The sequence below is a fragment of the Zychaea mexicana genome, assembly GCF_025766255.1.
Source record: "Zychaea mexicana strain RSA 1403 chromosome Unknown BDB00scaffold_96, whole genome shotgun sequence".
NCBI classification, from domain to species: Eukaryota; Fungi; Mucoromycota; class Mucoromycetes; order Mucorales; family Lichtheimiaceae; genus Zychaea; species Zychaea mexicana.
The window spans coordinates 136,422-155,109 of record NW_026516759.1 but is presented as its reverse complement, the minus strand read 5'-3'; the positions used below and the strand labels follow the sequence as shown (position 1 = coordinate 155,109).

Here is an 18,688-nt window from a genome sequence, read left to right as displayed (position 1 = left end):
GCGTCGTATACTATTGCTAGGGTTATTTTGGTTTTTATAGAAACTCATCACAGGTCGTTTAAAAGATATAATCGCTAGAAAGCATAAAACTAAGATGATAATTGGCAGTAATCCAAGAAGGACGGATCTAAGCAGAAAAGCCAATTACCGTAGCATACCGCACCTGGTTGAGCTTATACAGTCTCTAAGGTGCTGTTCAAAGGGGCTTCAATGCGGACAAGCTGTGTACATTCATATACTGTCATGGCTCACTTCAGAAAATACTGACATATATCCGTATTCTATATGCAAGTAGGAGATCCACGTGTGTAACAATCCTTTCTTTATGTTTCAAAACGCCAAAGGGAAAGCCAAATCTTCCTCTTTTTATTTTCTCTCACACCGAAAATAAAAACATGGCCCCAAACACCAGACAGCACTCAGCGAAAAGCGCGTCGAAAGATTCCAGCATTGGAGTATTGCACGACAATGATAAAAGCGTCAAGAAACGTGCGTCCGCTTATGGCATTCAAGCTGAAGGTACGACTTTTAACCATTTTGACACAATGTTCGTTTTTCCGTGTCATTCATTCCTAAAACAGCAAGATACGCGAGCTTAACGCTGAAATACCTAATCTTATATTAAAGATTCAGAAACGGAGAAATTGCAACTTACGGCAACACAAGACGCGTCAGTTAAGTACTCTCCAGCACAAGTGGAAGGAGTTCAAGCAGTCAGTATAGTATCGCTCGGAGAAGTCAGCGGCTGTCAAAACAAAATTAGCCCGACCAGTATCACGGAGGCGGCACTTGCAACTACAAAGACGCGTCTTTGCCGACAGGGCAGCGTTATTGAAAGCGGCTCGGTGCTAGATGATTCTGAAGAGCAGGAAACGTCAGGAGCATCATCGGGAACAAACGACGTTGCCTCTGAGAGGGATGAACAGGAAACCGATGAAGAGTCAGGAATTTGCACCAAGGACGACGCAGGAAGCAGTTGGGAAGAAAGCGTATCCGAAGCAACTGATTCAGAAGACGACTCAGTAAGCAACTGGGAGAGCGGCACAGAAAGCAACACAGATGATTCAAAAGGTATGACATTCATACAATGTTTTAACACAGTATGTTGTTGTGTAGTTTCTCAAAAGGCATATCTATAGGGGAGCACTCAGAAGATTCTCATGAACATGCTGTCAAACGCAGTGCAAAGAGTCGTGATAAATCAAAGAAGATGGCCAAATCGCAACCAGTTACAAATTTTTCAGACCGAATCCGTCGTGTTCTTCGCTCAAAGCGTATTCAAAACAACTACCGATCGCATGATGGCAGCAGGTACCAACGGTCCACCGGCATATCAACACGCCCGAACAATCATTCGGACGCTGCTCAAAGCGACTCGGAAAACGGCTCAGAAAGTGAATGGGAGAGTGACTCATCATCAAGCAGCTTGGATTCAGATGGTAACTATTTTCGTGTTGATTTCAATATAAATGCAAGGTATAATTGTTACATGAGTCACTAACAATAACATTGAAAATTTCTATAGATTCTGATGACGAGACTACGCCGTTGAGACAGCGTGCAAGTACTTCCAACTCTTCCGCTGAAAACGCGACTGCATCTCCAAAACAAGGTTTGATACAAAAAAGACTTTTAGACATCTGTTGATTGATCTCTAGTTTGGATATTCAACGAACTGCTTAGATCGGTTCTACTGCCCATACAGAGGGTGTGCGTTATCAAGGAACAGGCAAAATCTTCTCAATACGCATATGAGGGAGGAGCATTTTCCCGGTCTGGTCCATATGAGAGGAAGCCGTTTCCGCAGAAACATTTTCAAAACTACTTGGGGACAGGTTATCCCGTTTGATGGTAGATAGTCAAAAATTAGTGTAATGGCCATATATTGAAAGTGTAAGTTAATAGTAGTTTTATACCTTGTTTTTAGAGAGCTCGTGCGATCTACTTGAAGATGGCGAAGAAATGGTGGTGGAAAGCAATGTTTCTTCAGGTACGAACTATAAGACTTTGTTAGCTAGGATCAAACTGAGCAATGCCGTTATTATCACTAATGGAGGGAAAGAAACAAATAGAATTTCATTGCCCCTACAAGGGGTGTATTGCAACATTCACAAAGCTGTTGTCTACTTATTACCATATGCGGACCACACATAAAGCCATTATCCCCCGTCTTAATAATAGCGGCGAATGTGAACACGTTTTCAAAAATCCTTCTGGGCAAGTTATAAACTTTGATGGTACGTAGAAATTGTATTATAACAATGCTCTTGCTCACTAACGCTCGCAAAATTGAGAGTAGAAAGCTCCCGTAACATGCTCAGCGACGAGGACACTGTTTCAATCGAGAGATTCATGAAAGGCGTTGCTGATGATCGTGGTAGGTTGCTGCAAAACTCTCTAATATTTTATTAATACAATTTATGGAGCTCATTGGCTAACCACAAAGTTGAAAAAAGCATACTACTGCTGTCCGTATAAGGGATGCATTTATAAAAGTAACAAGCGTAAATTAACACACCTGCATATTCGCAAACGGCATGACGAATCGTTCAAAGTGAAAACCAGCTCCTCTCTAACACTCAAAGCTCCATCAGGGAGAGAAATACATCTTGATGGTATGTTCACTACCCAATATATCCCTACAGTTATTTCAAGTCTCAATATCTTACAATTATTGGTTCATAGAAACTTCGAAAGATTTGATCAGTGAAAGTGAGCAAATTGTCGTTTACAGAAGAAAAAGCAGAAAAGGCCCGTTCTACTGTCCATATAAAAGTTGCGACTATACATCATCAAAACGTCTTACCCTATACCTCCATATCCGAGAGTACCACGATGAGACTTTTGCTCATGGCGGCTATAATTCATATCTTGACCCGTCTAGAAAACGGATAACCTTTGATGGTATGTTCTACTACTACATTGCTATTACTTACAATTCTAACAATGGATTTTGTCTACCAATAATATTGCAGAGGATTCCAAAAATTCAATCGATGAAAACGAATGCATTAAGTGATCAGTACAACAAGAAAAAAGGGAGGTGGAGAGCTTCGCTATTATTGCCCATATAAAGGCTGCGATTATCCAACAGTGCAACTTGATACACTCTATGGGCATATTCAACAACACGATGAAGATTTTGAGGGTGGAAATCAATGTTTATACTTTGACCCTTCAGAAAAACAGATATATTTTGACGGTATGTTTTGTATTACTCTTGATTTTTTTAATATGGTGTCTAACAAAATGCAAATAGAGGATTCAAGGGATTCTATCGAGGAAAAGGAGCACATTACAGTAACCAGTTTGAAGACTCAAGATACAGATAATCGCTACTTCTGTCCGTACAAAGATTGCAATTATATTACGCTCAAACGACCTTCCGTGTACATCCATATCCAAAGCTACCACGACAATTCGTTTATATTTAGTGCTTCTAGCCGAAATCATCTCTCGTTTCTAAATCCACTCGGCAAAGAAATTCTTTTTGATGGTATGTACCTTACATTTGGGACTGATAACATATGTTAAAACCAGCGTGCTAATGATATGTATGCAGAGCATTCAAAAAATACGATCGATGAAAACGAACTCATTAAAGTAACCGGCGCAGGGATCAAAGATGGACAATTTCGGTGTTATTGTCCATATAGAGGCTGTATTCACTCGACGGTACAGCTTGGTCCACTCTTTAGACACATTCGGCGACACGATGGATATTTTGAAGGCGGAAATTCATTATCATACTTTGATCCTTCCGGGAATCAGATCCGTTTTGACGGTATGTTTTGCATTGCTATGGATTTTGTGTCTACAGGTGCCTAACAAATTTGAAAGCAGAAAATTCAAAGGGTTCCATAAAAGAAAAAGAGCGTATTACAATAACCAATCCAGAAGCTCAAGATGGAGATGCTCGCCACCGTTGTCCCTACAGAAACTGTGATTATACAATTATCAAACGGACAACCATGTATAGACATATCCGAAAACATCACGACAATTCGTTTTATTTCGGTACTGCTCTCTACGGATCGCCGCTGTCATTCTTTAGTCCATCAGGAAAAACGTTACATTTTAATGGTATGTTAATTGCAAGACCGGTTACATATATGCTGAAATAAGCAATCTAATGATATGGAAACAGAGGCGTCCAAAAATTCAATTGATGAGGATGAGCGTATTACGATAGCTGTAGGAGAGCGCAGAAAAAGTCAAACAAAGAAAAGACATTCCGCTTCGAAGCAGCGACGAGCAAAGTCTCGAGTACGATTACCAATGGTTATACCAGAGATTGATAAGGATCCTTTTTCCAGAGACACTGAAGATGAAGACCAAAACGTCGGGGAGGAAGCAAGTAAGCTACTGACACTGTCGTAGACGGATGATGAATTTTATTGAACCTGATACTGGTAACTCTGTTGTATTCAATTGTCATTTAAAGCAGGACGTTCCTTGCGTTTGCTGACTGTTGCAAGCTTTGCATCAGAGGATAGAGTTGGATTCCCGCGAGAAGGTCTAAGAACCGCATTTTTTACATATAGCAGAAAGATATATATGGCTGATATGATACTTATCCATATCTCTAGGCCGATATTACTGTCCCTACGTAGACTGCCGATATTCAGAAGCCCGAGGATACATGGTTACAGGCCATATACGAAGAATGCATTTTCCATTATTCCCGCAGTTGATGGGCAAGGTCAAATATATCTTCAAGACTACTTCAGGACGTATTATAAGGCTCGATGGTATTGTTTATTTCCATTACACTAAATTGAGCAATCAAACATAGTTAGATGTTTGAAACATTCTGATAAGATTTTTGAACCATAGGAAACTCCCGGAACCTGTTGAAGGAAGGAGAAGAGTTTATGACTGAAAAGTTTTATGCAGAAGGTATATTAGCATGGATTTCGTTTTGCATTCGATTCGATGATTAACTATAAAGTACGTATTAGGGGACATAATTCGCTACTGTCCATTTAAAGGCTGCACTACGACATCAACGTACGTGACTCACATCTATTCCCATCTTCGAGCCAAACATGGGATCAACCTCCCGAAGCTTACGGCAGGATCAGCCGGACCAACTTTCAGAACGCCTTCTGGCCAGATCTTGTTATTCGATGGTACGTAAAGTAGGTCATGTGGGTTTAAATGATACAGTGCTAATAGAATCATGGGTATAGAAAACTCTTGTAATATACTGGACGATGGCGAGGATGTAATCATCGAGGGCCGCGTAGGAGGGAACGATCCTGACACAGGTACATAAATTTTTTGAAGAGACTACTCAGTGAACAATTAATCACAGATCCTACTGCTTAATTTGTAGCGGAAAAGCCTTCTTTTTATTGTCCGTATAAAAGCTGCAATGGTGCGAATAAGTATCGAGGTGGTTTGTATCTGCACATACGAAGACAACATGATAAGTCATTCTTTGTAAACAGAAATTATCAGGGAAGGGAGCAGACATTCACAACCCCCTCGGGCGAGGAGATACATTTTGATGGTAAATTTATATGAAACTTCTCGAAAATACTGTATCATTTATGGAATGAAGTATGCCTAACAGTGTGTCCCTAAAAGAACAATCAAAAAACTCAATTGACACAAATGAAAGCATCAAGATTACTGCAAACGATCAAGATGGAAGGACCTGTTTCTACTGTCCGTATAAAGACTGTAGCTTTTACACTATCGCCATCCGTTGTGCAGTGTATGAGCACATTCGAAATCGACACGATAAATCTTTTGTAATTGGAGCCAAGAACGCATGCAAAAAGCGGATCTATACAAGTCCTTCTGGAGAACAAATTCACTTTGATGGTAAAAAAAAGGATTGGCCAATGAGCTTTATCGACACCCGTATATTATACATCTAACGATACATTGACAGAGACCTCAAGAGATAAGCTAGACAAGGATGATAAGATTAAAGTAACATATTTACAGACCGCGTCCAGGTCGCCATCTGCTAAGCGTACTAGAGAAAGTACAGAATTAAGAGGTATTAATAATGTTGCGTTTTTGGTCACAGATAAGTATTATCGTTATGAGCGTATTGATTACGATGTACTTTTTTCTACCTTATCATTTTGTATGATGTCGAAACAGAGTCTCGAAAGCGCAATCGTCGAGTTGCTACAGAGCCTGCTATGGAACAGATTTCAACATCAACACAGGAAGAAGGTATTTGAAGAATTCATTCTAGTTTACCTTTTACTGGCTACTGATACGATTGAACCCTAGAAAAACGATTCTACTGCCCGTATAAATGGTGTAGCTACTCAACCCTTCCACCAACATCCAAACTATATACTCATATTCGAGCGCGACATCCACCAGGAATTCGCCATCTCACGACAAATTGTAGCCTTATATTCAAATCCCCATTGGGACAAGTTATTAACTTTGACGGTAAATATACTGATTTTTATGTATTAAGTGTCTGTTACATAATTCTAAATGAAACCTTTTACATGATTCTTATGATATGTATTTTAGAAAGCACACGGGACTTATTGACGAACGATGAAGAAATTTCTGTAGAAAACGTCTCAAAAGGTATTGTTTTTAGGTTTCCACTGCTGTTCTTACTTTTTGTTAAACTGGCAAAAAATAGGTTTCTACTGCCCGTACAAAAACTGCGATGCATCATACGATATAGAGCATAATTTCTATAGTCACCTTCGAAAGAAACACCGTCAAAGGGTTCCTCCTTTGAAACTCGGAAGCCGTCTACACACAATTAGAGGGCCCACCGGATGCATTTTACGATTTGACGGTATGGTATCTAAAAAACTAAGGACCATTGTTCAGTTGTATTAACTCCGTGATAATTCTAGAGGACTCCCGCGATACCCTTAATGAAGAAGACAATATCTTGGTTGAGAATCTGGTGAGAAGGCCAGGTATGCACTGTTGGAAAATTGATACAGACCCTAACTACCGCATGAGTTATACACTAATATATTTGGAAACAAAGAATACTATTGCCCGTACAAAAGCTGTAATGGCGCATATCCGATCCGCAATAACCTTCACAAGCACATTCAAAAGCATCACGACAACCTCTTCACGCCAGATCCCGAAGCCGGAAGGCGGCGGCAACTGATCTTCACAAGTCCATCGGGAAATCGGATTAGCTTCGATGGTACGTCTATATTGACTCGTCTGATTATTGTTACTATAATACTGGCTAAGCTGTTTCCAATTAGAAAAATCCAAAAATCTACTCGGAAAAAATGAGCGCATCACAGTAGCGTCAAGATCCGGTTGCGCCAGTGAAAAACCTTCGGGCGAACCATTAGCACCTGCGAATAGCAGTTCTTCTCCAACGAACCAACCAGACTTGGAAGAACACGATGCTGATTCCGGCGACGAGCATCGACAGCATCAACAAGAACAACGGCGACGGCGCCGGCAACCAGTTATTAGGACAGCAGATACACCTGATTCTGTTGCAGAGCGAAACGAAAGAAGCGTAGTGAAAAGAACTAGAAAACGTAGCAGCCGACGACCTGTGGTGGTACCGGCATGCGATAAAGAGTCTTCTGAGTACACCGAAGATAGTTCCAGCGACCCTGAACTAGATGGTAGCTCTATTGCTTTCGCAAGATTTATAATACTACAAAAGTACTTAGTGATGTAACCATGCTATTACAGTAGAGGACGAAGAAAGACCATCAAAACGTCGCCGACGTACTCAACCGCATTCAACACAGCAGAAGCAAGGTTCGAAAGATATTTTTGCGAAAATAAGCTTTCGTAACGTACTTACTAACAGTAACTTTTTAGAGCACTTCTACTGTCCTTATCAAGGGTGTAATCAAATATTTGCTATTTCGAAAACATGCATTTACCATATACGAAGCAAGCACTTCCCGGGCTTACGTCGAATAGAGGGGGGTCGATCCAAGCACATATATAAAACCACCGCTGGACTCGTTATTAAGTTCAATGGTAAGTAGGCTTACACTGTTTTCATTTTATCGATACGCTATTAATTCTAATGAAACATTATTTGTCATGTCTTTAGTTGATTCTCGGAATATGCTGAAAGAAGGAGAGGAAATGCTAGTAGAGTGGGTTGGCTTAGGAGGTACTTCAAATAATCGTATTCATTCGCTATATGTCTGTTTTTACTGATCCATCTCAACAGGGTTTTACTGTCCGTACAACAATTGTGGCGTAGCTTACAAACAAAGGTCTCGAGTTCTTCGACATCTCCGAACCATACACGGCAGAGATATTCCAAATTTGATTCAACAAAAAAATCACTCAACTGTTCTCAAAGCACCTTCTGGGCAGATACTTAAGTTTGATGGTACGCTATTAAAAATGAAAAAAGCATTGGGAGTTCCATACTGATATCTGGCTATAGAGAGTTCCCGTAATATATTAAATGCCGGAGATGATATATTGGTTGAAAAAACTACGATTGTAAAAAATAATCAAGGTAAAAGATAAAATACCCAAAGTTGTTTTTAGCGGATGAGACATTGGGCTAACATGCATACATTGCGCCATAGTTTATATATGTCCATACAAAAATTGCCATTCCGTATATGCTCATCGCACAAGTATCTATGCACATATTCGAAGAGGCCATGGTGACAAGTCGTTTTTTATGGGAAGCGTCGTCAGTGGACGAAAATTAATATTTACAAACTCATCCGGCGAAAGTATACATTTTGACGGTAAGGTGTCATTCTCTGACTACTGTTAGTTTAGATAAATGTTTGCTTACTAACAATCATTGGATAGATAAATCAAAGAATTCAGTTAATGAAAATGAGCGGATCATCGTTGTGAAATGCTAAATGCAAAAAAGAGTACAAAAAGCCTTGGCTTCTTTGAATCGAAACCCTATACGCCATGGATATGCTTCGAACAGTCCTACCGAGCCAGTTGCAAAATACATAAAGTTTTCAGTGAATAGATATATTATTTTTACGCTTCAAAGTGTAATGTGTGTGTATTCGAGTTTGATATCATGTTCCTTAATGATAATGACGGCAAGTTGTTGTTCGTAAATGACCTCTATTACTTACTACTCTAGAAAAGGTTTTAGTAGCTCAATAAACAGGGTCGCACTCCGTTGGGTAGTTCTGAAGCTGTTACAATACCAGCCACCCGCTATAATAATATAGTTAATGAGACCAAAATCCCTTTACTATTTACAACTAAAATTGACCAAGGCAACGCTTGATATAAAGAGCGTCGCAAACAAAAGAAGCGGTGTGGCCACAACAACATCATCGCCCCGTCTGCAAGGTCTTTGCGTTCACGACAACAACGCGAAAGAGGAGTCTGGTTGTGATAGCAGCCTATGGCATCTTAACCTGTCGTCAAGCAACGATGAAGAGCATCGGTCCTCCCGAGTATGCCACTTGTTGCTGTAGACAATCAACATTATTGATTCAATAGTAGAAAATATGTCATCGGATTGGACATAGCAAGTTTATATCAGATTCTCCAGTTCCTTGTGTCATGCGCTGCTGCCGCATTCCCTTCGCAAGCACCTCATTTCTGCGTCAGTGGGGAGAGTGTAGAAGGTAACATACTTTTTCAGTATCATCTAACGCAAAATTGTAATTTTGAGACAAATTGTTTTTTCTGCCTACTGAACCGCTACTTTGAGTGATCAAGAAGCTTCTAATCGTGCTGTATATTGTCTACTGTAACATTCATTTTTTATTGGGGCCTATTCACCAGCAAAATCCTATCCGAGCCCCATCTCACCTGTAACCGTAATAATTTTTGCGGGATCCATATTGGAGTTATTTTTTTTACTCTTTTCCACTTGTCTTTGAACATGGTCAATAAAGAACTCAAGCCAAGCATCAACGAAGGAGACTTTGTTCTCGCTGCATTAAACGAAAAGCGGCGCGTTGACGGACGTGGCATCTACGATGTGCGATCGCTTCAAATATCATTTGGTGCCGATTACGGTCAAGTAGAAATACAGCTTGGTCGAACAAGGTTCGAGATTCGATTCTTTTTTTTGAAACGCGCAATTAGATCAACATGACAGTGAACATGCCATTGTTAATATATTTGAACAATATAGAGTAGCAGCCAAAGTATCAGCCAAAGTAGAACGACCACGTAACGACAAACCTACAGAAGGCATATTATTGTTTAATACGGAAATATCACCCATGGCATGTCCGACATTTGAAGCTGGAAGGTACGACAAACAAGATCAGCTTGATCGTTCGATCGGACGCTTGCTTCGTCACATTCGCTTTGTCTGTTATTTTGAATGAAGAAGGAAAAGATGACTAATTGAATTGAACAAAAAAAATACACTATAGTCGATCGGAAGAAGAGGTTCTTATAAGTCGCATAATTGAAAAGTCATTACGACGGAGTCGAGCGATCGATACCGAAGGCTTGTGTATAGTGGCAGGAGAAAAGGTTCGTGTTTCAAGAAAGATAAATGGGATGTTCTGAATTATATCATTGCTATGGTTAGCTGACATATAGAACGCGTCGTTTTTGCTTTATAAAATAAGGTTTGGGAGATTCGGGTAGATCTGCACTTTTTGGATCATGATGGCAACTTAGTAGATTGTGCTGGTATTGCTGCTATCACTGCTCTGTCACATTTCCGACGACCGGATGTTACTGTTGTTGGCGAGGAAGTGACAATCGTAAGTAGTTGACTTTATTAGCAGGGTGATGGGGTGTACGGGATGTGTCTAGCGCTAACATAAGAGTATCGTAGCATCCAATTGATCAACGCAACCCTGTTCCATTGAGCATTCATCATCTCCCTATCTGTGTATCATTTGCATTTTTCGATCAAGGGTAAGTATCGAAAGGTTGCTGGAGGCAAAGAGGATGTTTTCAAGGGGTTATTGATTTAATTGATGGGTGTGGCATCTAGACAACTGCTTGTGGTGGATCCAAACTATCTGGAAGAAAAACTGAAGCAGGGCAGCATGGTGATCACTATGAACATCCACAAAGAAATATGCGCATTATCAAAGGCAGGAGGGATCCCATTGGAGATGGACCAGGTACTGCGATGCTCGCAAATTGCACTGGTCAAAGTAACGGAAACAACCGAACAAATTCAAAAGGCACTAGAAACTGATAAGGCGTCAAGAAAAAAGGCTGCTTCAAGCGGCGCAAAATAAAAATATTTTCCCACGGCTTTCCGCTTCAAAGTCTGCTTTCTTTTCTCTTTTCTCACTTCTTCCTTCTTTTTTTTTAGCTTGTATTTCTTTTTACCACCACCTCTGCGTGTGCTTACTACTATACAGTCTCATACAAACACGACAGTACCTTAAAAAAAACAACGCGTAAATAACTTGTTAATAAATAATGCCTACCATTCGCGCTCTCCGCTGTCGTCGTCAACTTGTCCGAACTGCTTCGCTCTTGACCAGCGACAACGTCAAAAACTCCCGTCGCATCTTTCCCACGGCTGCTGTTCGTACACCCATTGTTCAAAAGGCCGGTTTACACGCAAGACCTGTTACTGTTGAATCCTGGGCAGCCTGGAACTCGCATCGGACGTTCCACGCCAGTGCCAGCACACATGGTATCAAACCGTTCCTGTTGGCGGACATCGGTGAAGGCATCACTGAGTGTGAAGTAATCCAGTGGTAAGATAAGGAAAAGATTTTGGGAAGGAAAAGGAACAATCAAGATTGCCAGCTGCCGTTGTTAAGGGAGGAGTCCCTGGCTGGTCTATAGCACATGCTTGGTTGTATGTGGCCAAACTTGTTCATACGCGATGGGGTTTTAAATGATGTATATTAGGTTTGTTCAGCCAGGAGACACCGTTGCAGAATTTGAAAAGATCTGTGAAGTGCAGTCGGATAAAGCTTCGGTAGAAATCACATCCCGGTATTCCGGAAAGGTGGTCAAGCTACACTATGATGTAAATGATGTTGCCAAGGTCGGCCAGGCATTGGTGGATATCGATGTGGAGGGCGAAGAAGCAGACGCGCCGGCATCAGCACCATCAGCAGGAGCGGCAGCATCGACATCGATGGAAACAAAGGAACCTGATACATCTGTAACCCCGCCATCTGCCACTCCAACATCTACTCGTGAACTCAAGGACCCCTCGCTGCTCAGTCTCGCCACGCCGGCCGTGCGACGCATTGCGAAGCAGAACAACATTGATATCAAACTGGTTCGTGGTACCGGCAAAGATGGCCGAGTACTAAAGGAGGATGTCATGGCGTATATTTCGAATGGTGGTCAACCTTCAGGTAATTGATTACATCATCATATTAGTTGCTACCTAGCCAACATATGCACTGACGCTTCTACGCTACGCTCCATAGCACAACAACCAACGCCATCCCCTGTCACTCCCGTTACCCCATCCACTGGTGATCGTTTGGAACCGCTCACTACTATACAAAAGGCCATGTTCAAGTCCATGACCAAATCGCTTGCTATTCCACAACTGGGTTATAAGGATGAGATGGAGCTCAATGCTACGACTCAATACCGCGCTGCCCTGAATAAGCACATCGCCTCCAATCCAGCAATGTATCCATTTAAAAAGATTTCGTATATGCCCGTCTTCATCAAGTGCTTGTCCATTGCCCTGACGCACTATCCTATCATGAACGCCTCTCTTGCTGAAGGCGCCAATGCAGCAGACGTCAATAGCATCAAGTTGCTGTACCGAAAATCGCACAACATCGGTCTGGCCATGGATACGCCTCAAGGGTTGATTGTGCCCAATATTAAGAATGTCCAGGACAAGACCGTCATGGAAGTAGCTGCTGAAATCCATCGTTTGACAGAGCTTGGTGCAAAGAACAGTATCCCTCCAGCTGACCTGCAAGGCGGTACGCTGACCTTGTCCAACATTGGCACTGTTGGTGGCACCTATGCCAACCCGGTCATTGTATCCTCTGAATTAGCCATTGTGGCCCTCGGCCGCATGCAAACCTTGCCTCGTTTTGACGAGGTAGGCAATGTCGTTGCGAAGCAGATTTTGCCCGTCAGCTGGTCTGCCGATCACCGTGTCATCGATGGCGCTACAATTGCACGGTTTGGCAACTACTGGAAGAACTTGGTCGAAAACCCTGCCTTGCTTGCCAGCGAATTACGTTAAATTAAGAGATATAAAAAAGTTAGATTTGTCATAGTAGCATAGTAACATCACCACATGTATAAACAGACATAAAAAAAAGACCAAAAGAACTTGAGAACATTAACCTCGAGCGGGATTTTTTGGAAAGTTGTTCCGTTCGCTTTTTTGGAGAGAACAAAAAAAGTGCGTGTGCGTGTGTTGGAAGTTGACTCTGGTGTTGTCTGTTCCCCTCTTCTTTCTCTCTCTCTTTGTTTCCTCCTGGCCCTACCTCAACAAGTACTGCTACTACTACTGCTATTATTACTACAATTGCAACACAGCAAAAGCAGCAATAACAACAACCAACCAGTTAGCTGTCATGTCTACTGCGGCCGCCGTTCCCAACCCGGTGGCAAACATTGCTACGCCTTCGCCCACCCCGATCGTCCAACCGTCGCCTCAAATGCAGACATCCAACCACAATACAGCCCACCCCCATCACCAGCGACGAGAAGTGGCATGTGTTTTTGTTGTTGAGGGCACTGCGAGAATGCATCCTCATTTAGATACCATCATCCAAACTTATGTTGATCCGATCCTAAGGTATACTTTTGGTTTAATGTTGTGTTCCTCTGTCCACCCCACACCACGAACACGCACCAAGTTTGGTTGAAAAAAACAAATGTCTTCTACCGGCAAACAAAAGAAACTATTGACAATCTCACCTCTTATCTCTCTGTCTTTATCTCTTTTTACTGTTAGACAACTGCGATCGCCTATCATTACGGAAGAAAACGAACGACATCAACAGACAAAGATTACGGTAGCGTTTGTTATACATACTTGTTCTTCCCTACATACGAGTATTGTGCTTGGCGGCGGCGGGAGAGAAATGGATGAAAAGGGGAAGAGCTGGTCAATTCAAAAGACTGATCAGATGTATGATAATGTTCTTGGTATTATGTAGCCGATGTTGAAGTACGGATTGGTTGTCTTTGGTGACTATGAACCTGCTTCCATGGTAACGGTTGATCGCAAGTACTTTACAGCCGATTTTGGACTGTTTCAGAATGTGTTCAAAAGTATCGCGTGCACGGACGGTGGTATCGTTAGGAACGCGGCTGGGGAGGGCCTTGTAGCGGCGTTAGAGGTAACCTTGGATAGAAACAAATCAATTTTGTGTATGAAAGAAAGATGAGATCAGGAGAACAAAGAGACCCACCCGGTCTGTTTGATGGTAGCCACTAACTTTGTAACTGTAACATATATACGTCCGCTGTCAAAAAGTTATTCGACGAGTACAAGCAGGAAATTCAAGGGAGCGCAGCTGCCGATCCGATGCTACATTGCATATTAATTTCAAACAGCTTGCCCCATGAGATCGGCGCACGCCATAATCTAATGGACAAGTATGATAACTTTACACTGGATGCAATTGTGCAGGAGATGCGAAAGGTAGTATTGATCTCTTTTGGTTGAGGGAATGACAGCAATAGATAACGAAGTAGTTGGATAAGGGAAATATTCGCTGACTTGTGTGTATGATATAATGTATATGCGGGAAATGCACCTATAGAATGATATTCGATTATCGTTAATAGCACCGAACAAGGGATTGAAGGAGTTTGAGCGCATGGTGACTGAAGTATGTGCACTTGTTTATTGGTGTTTTTGGGATAAGAAAGAGGAGTGCGGGCCTATGCTGTTCCATACTAGTGCTCTAACCTTATGGCTTTGAATGGTGGGGAAATTTAAAAAGGTCAATGACAGCAAAGCAGAGCTGCATACAGTAACAGAACCAATTTCGCCTGATTACATTGTCCAACTTGCTGGATTCAAGTTGCCTGTGCCAGCACCAGCGCCCGTTATGGATGATAAGAAACAAGTAGCTTCAAAGCGAGCAGCAGATTCAAGTGCTGCTGCTGCAACGTCGCCACAATCGGTATCGTCTACGGATTCAAACAAAAAACGGAAACGAGACAATGTTCCTGGGCAAATCAATCTTCCGAAGGCTACAGTGGATCCTGCTAAATTTGCCCAAGTGCACCAAAAGCATTTGAACGCTGTTAATGCAGCACCTACAACACAGCAGCAACAGCCACAAATTAAACGGGAGCCGAATGCGCCACCAAAGCAGCAGCAGCCTAATATCTCGATGGAGCAACAGCACATGTCTGCTACGATGGCACAGCAAAATATGATGGCAAGACCGCCGCAGAAAGCAGAGAGCGTATCTTCGTCTCCATCTGTCAAGGCCACGCCACCACAGCAGCCTCTGCAACAGCCAACACCACAACCACCACAACAGCCGACCCCTCTTCCTCCTCAACCTACCATGCCCCCTCAACAGCAAACTCCACAGCCTCAAAAACAAATGGCACCTCAACAACGACCGCCACCACTGCCGCAACAGCAGCAGTTACTACAGCAGTTCCAAAATACACCACCGCAGCAACAGCTCACTCCCCAACAGCAGCCACAGCAGCCACAAGCAGGTATGCCCCAGCAACTGCAACAACCACAGCAGGTGCAACAACCACAGCAGGTGCAACAACCACAAGGACAGGCGAGGCCTCCGCTCAATCTTCCCATCCAAATCCAACAACTGCTCCAGCGACGGAAAATGCTGCTGTCTTTGCCACAACGAACAAATCAACAGCAGCAACAGCTACAAGCCCTAGATAGTGCTATCCAGCGATTGTTCAGTTCAGCAAACATGAACGGCAGTGGTGCACCCATGAGTGGTGCCCAAACTATCGCTACTTCATCGCCTATGGCATTCAGTGCACCTGGTGGCATACCAACGAGTATGCAGGGTAGACCACCGGATGCAAGTCAAGCAATGACCATGGCGCAACAGTTGCAAGGAGCTTTAGCACAACAACAACGTAATATGAACATGACAAACGCTGCCACTTCTGCTGGGCAAATCCCACCCAACGTTTTGCAGCAACAACAACAGCAGCAGCGAATGATGTTGGCCCAAATGGGTCTTCAGCAGCAGCAACAACAACAACAACAGCAGCAGCAGCAGCAACAGACACAGTCTCAAGGGCAGCAACCATCACCACAACAAGCAGGTATGCAACCAACGGCTACTCCTCAGCAGATGATGCAGCAAGGTCAACCGCGGTTGCAGGTACAGCAACAGCCTTCCGTACCATTTTGGAAAGGGCAAATTGTTTGGCATATCAAACCTCAAGACGGCCCATATCAAGAGTTTAGCTGCCATGTGGGAGCATTTGCTATTACTCCGCGTGGAAAAAATGTCGGCTTGGAAGATTAGTAAGTCTTTTTTCTTCATATATCAAAGATTGCGAAACTAGACATCGTCTCTTACAGTTCACAATCTGAGTAGCTGCGCTGAAATATGGCCACAACGAATCGTCATTTCCGGACGGTCTCCCTTGCAAACTTCACAGCCTATTTTGGTACAACAAACACAAGAACACAATATACCCTTTTGCCAGTTCAGAGCCATAGAAACTAGCAGCCCATCAGATATAAATAGTCTTAATCTGCTGTCAAAAAATCTCGAACAAAAGAAATATGTAGGTTTTTTTTTTCAATTTGAGATTGCGAATCAAAAGAACGAGTATGGATAACACTGCCTTGGTATAATAGGTTGCGAAAGTACCATTCAACTCTAACATGAATGAGCCACAACGAGGCGTCGTGTTAATGATTTCTAATGGCAAACTGATCGGCTTTGTGTTTGGTCGCTCAAACATTCCAGATTTTCCACAAGCACTTAATGTATTACAACAACAACAGCCACAACAACAGCAGCAGCCACAGCAGCAACAACAGCCACAACCACAACAGCCGCAACAGGGCAAACCAATTGGCATGATGGGTACCACAGGTGCTCAAGCTGGGAGCATTCCAGCATCCTTACTCGCCATGGCAAACAATCCGAACTTTGTAAATAATCCACAAAACCTTCAACTACTACAAGCGTTAAGACAGCAGCAGCAACTCCAACAACAAAAACAGCAGCAACAAAGTCAAGGCCAACCAATGATGAATGCAAACGCTATGGGAAGTCCTCTCAATAATATGAACGGTAAGCTTTGCATAAACCTTGATACGATTTCTGCTGCATAGAAGGGCTCCAATAACTAAATATATACCTTATCTGACTAGGCGCTCGTCCAGGTCTTAATCAACACAGCTTATTGTTATCCAATATCAACATTGGAAGTTCCGCTGGTGTTCCTGGTGCAATGGGTGGTGTACCAGCTAATAATGGGATGATGGGAATGCCTATGACTGCTGCTGGAGGTATGGCTAATCTAACACCGCAACAGATACATGAGCTCCATCAACGATTATTGCTCAACCGTCGCCAACAACAGCAACAGCAACATACTGATCAACAACAACATCCAATGTGACATTAATATAACTTTTTTACATATAATTGTTTATTTTTTCTTCTTTTTTACGTCCTTCCCTTCTTACATTTGCCCGCATTCTATTTTCAAACAGCAGCAACAACAACAAAAAAAAGTCCATATAAATTTGATTAACTCTCTGTGTGAGTTATCTCTCTATAACCGTATTCTTAAAATCTCTTCTTACCTGTGATTCTGACCGGCAGTTTGGGTCGGTTGTTTTGACCCGTTGATACGTTTTCTGAAATTAATTTGTATTGTGATGTTCATGTAAGCAATGTAATTTACATTCTAGATCTGAAAAAAGCCCTCATCACTTTTTCCTATATCAAGTGCCTCTTACCGATCTTTCTCAGTGTGAGTAAGCCATCTACTAGATGACCGAATACAACGTGTTTGCCATCCAAAAACTCGCAGTTATCGCATGTAATGAAAAATTGACATCCGTTGGTTCCAGGGCCCGAATTTGCCATCGATAGCAGACCGGCTTGTGTATGCTTCACAGTGAAATTCTCGTCCTCGAACTTTTCGCCGTAAATGCTCATGGATCCAGTGCCGTCACCCTTCAAAAAGTCGCCACCTTGAACCATGAAATCTTTGATAATTCTAAGGTAGCAATAATTGCATCGCATTGTTAATATTACGATATCCACCAAGTACTCGGGAGTTGAATACGGTTATCAACCACTTCCATTACCTGTGGAACGAGCAGTTTTTATAGCCTTGAGGAATGCCATTGCGCCTACGCATAAAAATGGTTAAATTTGGCTCTGTTTCTTTGCCAAAGAGATCAACTAGCTTACTTGAATTCGCCTGTGCATAATTGTCTAATTATACAGTATACATAACCTCCAGTCAGTACAAACAAACGTTTAATCTTTCAGTCATTACGCGATCCTCTCCCCAAATCTTTAGTAGATCATTACCGAAAGTTTTCTGCTGTTTTGGGTACAATATCACTGTAAAGTTCCATTTTCATTCTGCCAACGGGTACATCGCCGATGGAAATGTCGAAAAATACAATGGGGCGTTCTTCCTTTGTCTCTTTTCCTTCCATTTTTTTCCAGATAAGTTTCAAGTGGTATTGAAGCAAGCGTTTGAAATACACACATCAGCTGCGCGTCATTTTTTTATTTATCGTACCGCGACCGCTGTGCGACATAAAATTGGATACTACTATTTATTCAACTTTTTGAATATGTATAATCAGAAAAGTAATTTTCTTTGTTCTTTT

General features: G+C 42.2%; 8 protein-coding genes across 8 annotated transcripts; 7 read left to right on the top strand and 1 right to left on the bottom strand.

Moving 5' to 3' along the window:
* The first annotated feature begins 317 nt into the window (after positions 1–317).
* On the top strand, positions 318–3,113 carry BDB00DRAFT_641399 (uncharacterized protein). Its single transcript, XM_053118134.1, has 11 exons — positions 318–519; positions 628–1,071; positions 1,140–1,439; positions 1,526–1,612; positions 1,684–1,851; positions 1,928–1,990; positions 2,073–2,237; positions 2,300–2,377; positions 2,457–2,615; positions 2,686–2,904; positions 2,976–3,113. The coding sequence occupies exons 1-11, from the start codon at positions 396–398 to the stop codon at positions 3,017–3,019; spliced, it is 1,851 nt and encodes a 616-aa protein (XP_052975328.1). The 5' UTR covers positions 318–395; the 3' UTR covers positions 3,020–3,113.
* A 603-nt stretch (positions 3,114–3,716) lies between these two features.
* On the top strand, positions 3,717–5,787 carry BDB00DRAFT_641421 (uncharacterized protein). The gene is made up of 10 exons (XM_053118135.1): positions 3,717–3,784; positions 3,844–4,083; positions 4,148–4,357; positions 4,445–4,516; positions 4,590–4,751; positions 4,837–4,899; positions 4,962–5,132; positions 5,193–5,270; positions 5,339–5,515; positions 5,579–5,787. The coding sequence occupies exons 2-10, from the start codon at positions 3,972–3,974 to the stop codon at positions 5,587–5,589; spliced, it is 1,056 nt and encodes a 351-aa protein (XP_052975327.1). The 5' UTR covers positions 3,717–3,784; positions 3,844–3,971; the 3' UTR covers positions 5,590–5,787.
* A 184-nt stretch (positions 5,788–5,971) lies between these two features.
* On the top strand, positions 5,972–7,517 carry BDB00DRAFT_641374 (uncharacterized protein). The gene is made up of 8 exons (XM_053118133.1): positions 5,972–6,013; positions 6,121–6,195; positions 6,256–6,423; positions 6,511–6,570; positions 6,629–6,790; positions 6,852–6,904; positions 6,992–7,159; positions 7,224–7,517. The coding sequence occupies exons 2-7, from the start codon at positions 6,162–6,164 to the stop codon at positions 7,118–7,120; spliced, it is 606 nt and encodes a 201-aa protein (XP_052975326.1). The 5' UTR covers positions 5,972–6,013; positions 6,121–6,161; the 3' UTR covers positions 7,121–7,159; positions 7,224–7,517.
* A 91-nt stretch (positions 7,518–7,608) lies between these two features.
* On the top strand, positions 7,609–9,247 carry BDB00DRAFT_845497 (uncharacterized protein). The gene is made up of 7 exons (XM_053125086.1): positions 7,609–7,740; positions 7,804–7,968; positions 8,045–8,107; positions 8,168–8,332; positions 8,390–8,464; positions 8,538–8,705; positions 8,773–9,247. Exons 3-7 carry the CDS (start codon positions 8,059–8,061, stop codon positions 8,826–8,828), a joined length of 513 nt encoding a protein of 170 aa, XP_052975325.1. The 5' UTR covers positions 7,609–7,740; positions 7,804–7,968; positions 8,045–8,058; the 3' UTR covers positions 8,829–9,247.
* Positions 9,248–9,642: 395 nt separating this feature from the next.
* Positions 9,643–11,196, top strand: BDB00DRAFT_845495 (ribosomal protein S5 domain 2-type protein). The gene is made up of 6 exons (XM_053125085.1): positions 9,643–9,990; positions 10,079–10,198; positions 10,326–10,428; positions 10,527–10,664; positions 10,739–10,821; positions 10,901–11,196. The coding sequence occupies exons 1-6, from the start codon at positions 9,824–9,826 to the stop codon at positions 11,151–11,153; spliced, it is 864 nt and encodes a 287-aa protein (XP_052975324.1). The 5' UTR covers positions 9,643–9,823; the 3' UTR covers positions 11,154–11,196.
* On the top strand, positions 11,197–13,233 carry BDB00DRAFT_845492 (2-oxoacid dehydrogenases acyltransferase-domain-containing protein). The gene is made up of 3 exons (XM_053125084.1): positions 11,197–11,624; positions 11,782–12,239; positions 12,315–13,233. The coding sequence occupies exons 1-3, from the start codon at positions 11,341–11,343 to the stop codon at positions 13,097–13,099; spliced, it is 1,527 nt and encodes a 508-aa protein (XP_052975323.1). The 5' UTR covers positions 11,197–11,340; the 3' UTR covers positions 13,100–13,233.
* BDB00DRAFT_932283 (mediator complex subunit 25 von Willebrand factor type A-domain-containing protein) lies at positions 13,228–17,485 on the top strand. Its single transcript, XM_053129074.1, has 9 exons — positions 13,228–13,660; positions 13,820–13,880; positions 14,025–14,207; positions 14,345–14,512; positions 14,634–14,702; positions 14,817–16,342; positions 16,416–16,608; positions 16,682–17,123; positions 17,204–17,485. The coding sequence occupies exons 1-9, from the start codon at positions 13,437–13,439 to the stop codon at positions 17,452–17,454; spliced, it is 3,117 nt and encodes a 1,038-aa protein (XP_052975322.1). The 5' UTR covers positions 13,228–13,436; the 3' UTR covers positions 17,455–17,485.
* On the bottom strand, positions 17,486–18,544 carry BDB00DRAFT_845486 (peptidyl-prolyl cis-trans isomerase H). Its single transcript, XM_053125083.1, has 6 exons — positions 18,381–18,544; positions 18,258–18,281; positions 18,152–18,196; positions 17,798–18,060; positions 17,642–17,695; positions 17,486–17,534 (listed from the first exon to the last, which is right to left on the bottom strand). The coding sequence occupies exons 1-6, from the start codon at positions 18,509–18,511 to the stop codon at positions 17,518–17,520; spliced, it is 534 nt and encodes a 177-aa protein (XP_052975321.1). The 5' UTR covers positions 18,512–18,544; the 3' UTR covers positions 17,486–17,517.
* Between the last annotated feature and the right edge of the window lie 144 nt (positions 18,545–18,688).